The sequence below is a fragment of the Cornus florida genome, unplaced genomic scaffold (genome assembly GCF_030987335.1).
Source record: "Cornus florida cultivar Cherokee Brave unplaced genomic scaffold, ASM3098733v1 CherokeeBrave_3.0.0_Hap2_Chr09, whole genome shotgun sequence".
Classification (NCBI taxonomy): Eukaryota; Viridiplantae; Streptophyta; class Magnoliopsida; order Cornales; family Cornaceae; genus Cornus; species Cornus florida.
Genome location: NW_026775579.1, coordinates 42,095,080 through 42,102,189, shown reverse-complemented (window position 1 = coordinate 42,102,189; position 7,110 = coordinate 42,095,080). Strand labels below are relative to the sequence as shown.

The window sequence follows — 7,110 nt, the reverse complement described above, 5'->3', positions numbered from 1 at the left end:
TCTTTTATATTTTAGTTTTAGCAACTGCAAAGAAATATGATATGATATGATATGATAGTCCGCATTGATACTAGGGGAAGAGGAAGCTAACGGTAGAGTTAGTAAAGAAAGGTATGATATTATGTGGATTGATTGAGGTTATGACATTATATAGAGTGGAATGGAAAAATTGTATTCATGTTGCGGATCCCAAGTAATTTGGTAAAGGATTGGTTGTTGTCGTTGCTGCTGCTTAACAAACTGCAACTAGTAGTTTAAATTTTACAATTCAAGGCAGTTACAAAATATGTGAAAACATGCATATACATAATCCTTTTGTATAGTTTTTACCCTCATCAGATCATCACACTCAAACAATGAATGTCAATGAGGCTTCAATGGTAAGGATGGGTATATAGATTATGCTTGATCCCTTTTGTGAGTATTAGCTAATATCATTTGCACTAAGCCCAAGTTTATAAATTTTGATTTACATATCATTTGCACTAAGCGCAAATTTATAAAACTTGATTTACACTTTAGGTGTATATGATAATGAAATCACTTTAGTACTTTTCAATAATTAATTGTTACTTGTTGATAATTAATTAGTACCGCTAGAATTACTGGATCTCAAATTTCACTCCAAAGAGATCCATTTTCTGGATGAATTAATGAGATTGTAACTACTCATATTTCAGTTCGTTAAACATTTTTTTTTTTTTTTTTTATTTATAATTGTTCCTCTAATAATGTTAGAATTGATACTTTCTGCGTAGAAATTGAAGGATTTTGACATTTTACTAGAATGAAAATTTCTTCCCTTCTCCTTTTCAGTTCTTCCTAGTATTTTTGCATGTATAAGTAACGGTGTAGCTTGTAATCTAAATATTTTCTTGTAATTTCAATTTTGTAATAATAGTAATTATTATTTTTTCTAATCACTCTGAGCATGTTACAATTGCATCTTTCTTTAGGAAAACTATGACCAGTTGAATGAAGCGCTTGCTGGTACGGACCACTCATGGACAGCTCTAATGCTGAAGGTAAGGTTTATCTGTTTGAATGATACCAATATTATTGTGGACATTCTGCCTATTAATAATTCATTTGTAGGACATACTCTGAAACAATATATGTCGACTCTGGTGGTTATTTGTAAATGTGTCCACCTTTTGGTTTTATAAAATTTTAGAAGTGATGGGAAAGCAAATGTCCATAGATTCTTTTCTATTATAATCATCAGACACATCTAAGCTCATTCTAATGATAATAATAACATTCCTGAAACTTGTAAAACTTTGTCTACCTAAAGGAATATATTTCAGTTATTTTAACAGTTTTCATTTTCCACTGCCCCGTTTTCTGAAAACCCAGCTTTGCAATGCTCTCGAAACTGCAAACAAGTTGGTCCAGTCTACCAACTCTCATGTTGGCATGCTGTCGGAGAAGGTTAGGGAGCTGGAGAGAATTATCAATAGGGCAGATTCTGCCGTTGCAGCAGCCAAAGGCATCCACAACTCTCCAAAATATTCAACTGTCCAGGCCTGATCAATGACAAGGTTTGGAAAAACGAATATTGACATCTTTTATTTTCAACAGGTAGTGCAAAATATTGACCGAGAGTGTCTTGTTGAATAAGAGTTCGAAAATGATTTGGAGAAAGAGAAATAAGGAGCATTAAAAGTTCATTATCTTGTGCCCCTTGGTCTTAGAATAACTTCATTTTCCTTGTTGGAGTTTGCAGTAGTTTAGACATAGGAAATGTGCTAGTACGGGATTCAGGATGGAGTTTTCCACTATAGCATTTCTGTGAGTTCAGAATGTATGCATATCTTGAAACTGAGTTTGGTTGTAATATATTCTTGATTTGTGCAAATGAAACTGAGTTTGGAAGAGCAGGTTATCTCTTTACATTTGAAGCACTGATTCTGGATTTTCTTGAACATTTTGAATAAATAGTATAGCGGTGATAGAGAATCCGAAAGACGGACAAATCTGGCTATATTTATGTGAGTGGGGATGATGTCATCATGTGTTTATAAATCTGCCTTTCGGACTAGTAATCATTTTTCTAGGAGGCATTGCAACTTCTTGCCTTGTTTTCTCTCTCCTCCATCTTTCTCTCTGGCTCATCTTCACAACCATTATTGTTCAACTCTTCATTCTTACTTCAGAATCTCAGTCCAAAGTCCTCAAAGGCTCAATCAGACCACCGATGATCTACCCCTGACCCTAACATGTGCTTCAAGTTCGCCCACTATCTATTTATGCATGCATATACACAAAAATAATGCATAGAGTGCCCCTGGGGGCTTGGATGAGTTGGTAAGGTGAAGGCTTTGCTATCACTGGCCAGGGTTGGATCCTTCCCACCTCCTTTGATGAGTTGGTAAGGTGAGGACCTTGGCTATCACTGGTCAGGGTTCGAGCCTTCCCACCTCCTTTATTATTCTCGACTTACCTTGCTGCTTACAATATAGGGTCAGCGTCGGCAGTCGGAGGTTTACCTAATAGCTACAAGTCCAAAGGGCGGGTGGTTGCGAGGGTTTCCACATCATAAAAAAAAATAATAATGTGTACAAATTTTTGGAATATGATTTTAAAGAAGTGACTCTAAAAGGGGTGACACTATTGATCCACACGTATATTTTAGATTAGGGTCAATATTGCTTGATCAATTGGAACCTAAAAAAATAAATTTGTTCAACCTCGAACAAAAGTTTTGCCAAAATTGGGAGATGTTGAACTAAATATTAGTAATTAATATACTAATAATATGGGGCTCCACTCATTTGACACATAGGCGGCCACATAGATTTGGTTAAAGGAATAGGTTTGGTCCAAACAGCACTGCTCTTTGGCACAGGAGAGTTATTGATTACTCATTTTTTGATGGTTTTTTTTTTTTTTTTTTCAATAAAGGGATTCTTGTTTTACCATCAGCACCAATCACCAAATAAAACAGTTAATTGCTTTCATTTCTCTCCTTATCTCACTAAACCTCGTTCTTGGTTATCTCACTAAACCTCTTTCTTGCTTATTCCCCCCACCCACAAGGTTAACACTATTCTCTTATTAGTTTCTCACAATACAAGACATTCCAATGTGGTTCTCATGTTATAATCATTTGTCCTTTTCCATGGAGATTATGTTATAAAGTCTAACATCACATAGACACATACGAGTTAACATTGGTTTATAATATCAACAATTGAAGTCAATTGGAGTACTTCAATAATAAGCCATTATTTTGGTGAAAGCCAACAATTGTCGACAATTACTTCAATAAAGTTGAAAACTACCTCCAATATTATTAATAAACCACCAATTTACTAGAAGTGCACTTAATTCTTAGCATGTTTTTAATGTCCAAGATTGGGTTTTGTCATGATTCTCAGGTGCACCTCAAAGCATGCTATATTGTTGAGAATTGAATGTAAGTATGAAATTTTATATTTGACATGTCATTGGAAGGCATGAAGCATTAATGCATGGCATTGGGCAAGAAATTGGTAAAATAATTTGAAAAGAAATAAAATTTGTTTTGGGAAAAGATTTTGAAAAGTAGTTTGCGAAAACCCGGGCACCTAGGAGCTACTTAGTGGTCCATGATGTTAATGTGACCTAGAGGAAACTAGGGAGGGACCCTAGAGTGGTTGAGCTAACTAGGACCCAAATGACACCCTAGAGCTGCCTTGTGGTCAGGGATAGTTAGCTAATCCTTCTCTCGTGGCGCCATAGAGCTGCTATGGATCGGGTTGTATTAACGGTTTGGAATGGAAAAACGGAAATGTTTTGAAAACGGAGAGCGACATTGGTATATCATTGCTTTCCATTGACATGGCATGGTTTATATATAGTTTGGTGGTTGTTGTTGTTGTTGTTATTGTTATTGTTGTTATATTTCTTTCCAAAATAGTATGCTCCCATTCTCTTGTCGTCTATGCTTTGTTTGGATTCACAGGGTCATTAAGAGGTGTATCTTAGGCACCTCCTACTAAACGGTTGTGCTCACTCCTTATATTATTATTTTCAGAACACGGGAAAGAAGTGATAAATGACAATCCCCCACAAGCTTAGTTGGATTAAAGGACTATTTTTTATTGTTCCTGTATTTGGAACTCTATTTTGTAAAGCTTTAGCATAACATGTATAATCTTGTGTAATATCCCTAGTTTTCAAAAGGATATAAAAGGGATTTAATTTTTATTTTATTGTATTTTAGGTGCTTACGTGGCTATGTGTTTATGTGGCTTGATGTTATATGGTTTATTTAAATTAATTGTTTAATTGTAAGCACTTAAGTATTTTATTTAAATTAATTGTTGTATGAAATTATTTGTTAAAAGCTGATGTTTTTATTTAAATGTAATTTTTATTTGCTAGATTAAATGTGTATTTTATTTTTTTTTCTTAGTTTAAAATGGTGGTTTGGATAGTAGTAATGGACCAATAATTAGGTTGCATAAACTACTTCAATGGGAGTTGATTATGGGTATGGATATTTACCCATATATGGATGGTTGTTTATATATAATTGGGTATATACGTTGATGAGCGCTGAAAAGTGTGCATTTAAACCCCTTAAGCTTGAGTATTCTAAGACCTTTATCTATCTTATTTTCTCGTTTTAGATTAATTTCGTGTTATTGTTTTTTTTAGGTGCTTATCCCAAAAATAAGTTAACTCAGCCAAATAAGAGCCTAAAAGAAGTTAACTCCAGCTGGATGAAAGAAAGGAGCAAAGTGGAAGCACAATTGAGCAAGTGGTGGAAGTTCAGCAAAGTTCGATCGATCACAGAATCTCTTCGATCGATCTGACATAGATTGATCTCTGCACTCCAAGATGGATTCAAGCTCTTTTGTCCTTATCTAAAGATTTCATCTTATCCTGTTGTACTACCCCACCTACCACTTTTGTCTATTTCCCAAAATATCTCAAAAATATCTCAGATTTGTCTTTATCCAAAAAGGCGCCGCCATAGGAGGATCGATCTAACCAAAGTTTGATAGATCTTAGCCAAGTTCGATCGATCTCAGCACAGGCTTGATCGATCGAACCTCCTTAAGTCCGAAAAAAATAAAGTTCTAGCTTATTAAAAGTTAGCTCAAGGTGCAATCAATTCAAGGGCCATAGTGCACGAGTCCAGACCATGGGGGGTGACATATGAGCCTCCTATATAAGGATTTTGAGCCACTTTTACCACTGGGGGAGGGGGGGGGGATCCAAGAATACAATAGAGATCATATCATCTATCTTTGAGAGGAGGCTAGAGACTAGAGAGTTTTTACACATTCTTGGGAGTTCTTCCATTCTTCTAGGGTTTCCATCAAGAAGGAGGTCATGCCTACCATGGAGATAGCCCTTGAAGGTTGGATGACTACTTCAATGAGTGGTTAGACATCTACTTGGGGCTAGAGTAGCCCCTTAGTTTGCTTCCTAGACCTAGTGCTTTGTGTATTTTTAGGGATTTACTTGTAACAAATGTTTTGATCTTGGATTTGTATATATATATCTTGTGGTTTCTACTTGATGTGTATGGATTAATCCTTCTAATTGATTATTTATTTCTAATCATATGTCTATGTATGCTAGAATGGTTGATTCATGTGCTTTTCTTTAGATTCAATAGAATTTATGCATGTCTATGTGTATGGATGAAGTTAATCTAGAGATGATCAAAACATAGTACTTAATTAAACACTCTTGCAATTTATTTGATGGTTCACACTTGTTTCTTGATGGATTATGCCACACCTTTAGCTTATTTAGTTTAATTTCCATGTCTTTAGTGTAGATGTAGTGTAGTTGCTTTAGATTCTTAGATAGGTGGACAATCTATTCTTGTTCCTTGGTATTCCATACTTCAAAGAGTATATGTTTCTAGATAGTTGTGTGTGCATAAATTGTGGTTTCATTGAATGGATTATGGTCTCATTTGATAGGTTGTGCTTTCCATTTGAATTGGCTAGACAATCTATACTTATTTGCTATCCATGTTTAGTTTCAATTAATGTCACACACACACACCCACAAGTTACAATTCAATTTCAACATTAATATACAATTGCTAGTATCTAGTGAAGTCAAGCTTAATGGTGAGCTCTAGTACCCGAAGTCCTCTCCTCTGTATCTTTTATCTTCTATATTGTCATATCTTGTTTGCTTTAATTATAATTGCATTGTAGTTTAATAAACCAAACCAACCATCTTTTGATCACTCGACCTACTAACCCTATACATTGTTTCCATTGCTAGAGCACCCACAATCCCTTGGGACGATCCCTACTCACCCTAGCTATATTTTTAGTTAGCGGTAGTAGTGGCATTTATAAATTTAAAACTTAGCCACGCTAAATTGCACTCAAATTTGGTTGCACCGCGACGAGCACACCATACGTATATAAGGATAGAGTATTATTATTATTATTAATTATTTATTATTAATACTAATAATAGTAGTTTAGGTTAGTAGGTTACATATATATATGTATTTATAAATTATGTATATATTTAATTATCACGACATTATATTATATGTAAATATATTTTAGTTTTCTTTCCGTCGGACTTGGATTTCAATTAGGACTAGGGTTGTATTATGTTTAAATTATAAATATGTATGATGGTCTGCAATAAGGTTGGTAAACCCTTATAGTAGCAGAGAGAGGGACAGGAGAATACAGAGAGTTTTAGAGAGAAACTAAGAGAGGGGGAATTAGGGTTTTGGCCAAGAACAAGGGCTGAACCAAGGAGAGGTTATTGAAGCTTGTTCGTGCGTTGAACCAAGGGCAACAGTGGAGTTGAAAACAGTCAGGGATTACTGAAAAAATCTAGGAAGACGACGTTGAGATTTTAATCCGAAATCTCAAGGTAAGTTCTATCTTGTACTCCTTCCCTTAAACTTGTGTTCTGTGCATGTCTAGATAATCTCCAGGACTTAATCGGACATTAAAATTGATCTTGTATGCTTATTAATTCAAAGTTTTAACTATATTATGTGCTGTTAATTGAAATTGATTTATTGTATCAATCGCTTCATATTTTGTGCTTTAAATATTTTAGTGATGCATACTGGGGCTTAGATGAATATCTAAATAAATTCGGGACATAGATTGAACTCCTAGG

At 34.8% G+C, this 7,110-nt stretch overlaps 1 protein-coding gene across 1 annotated transcript; it reads left to right on the top strand.

The window, feature by feature from the left end:
* Positions 1–356: 356 nt before the first annotated feature.
* Positions 357–1,530, top strand: LOC132272535 (uncharacterized). Its single transcript, XM_059773664.1, has 3 exons — positions 357–380; positions 957–1,025; positions 1,357–1,530. The coding sequence occupies exons 1-3, from the start codon at positions 357–359 to the stop codon at positions 1,528–1,530; spliced, it is 267 nt and encodes an 88-aa protein (XP_059629647.1).
* Positions 1,531–7,110: the final 5,580 nt, after the last annotated feature.

Coding starts and splice junctions, on each gene's coding strand:
- LOC132272535 (XM_059773664.1), top strand. CDS start 357: ATGAATGTCAATGAGGCTTCAATG. Junction 381..956: donor ATGTCAATGAGGCTTCAATG/GTAAGGATGGGT, acceptor ATCTTTCTTTAG/GAAAACTATGACCAGTTGAA. Junction 1,026..1,356: donor GGACAGCTCTAATGCTGAAG/GTAAGGTTTATC, acceptor CTGAAAACCCAG/CTTTGCAATGCTCTCGAAAC.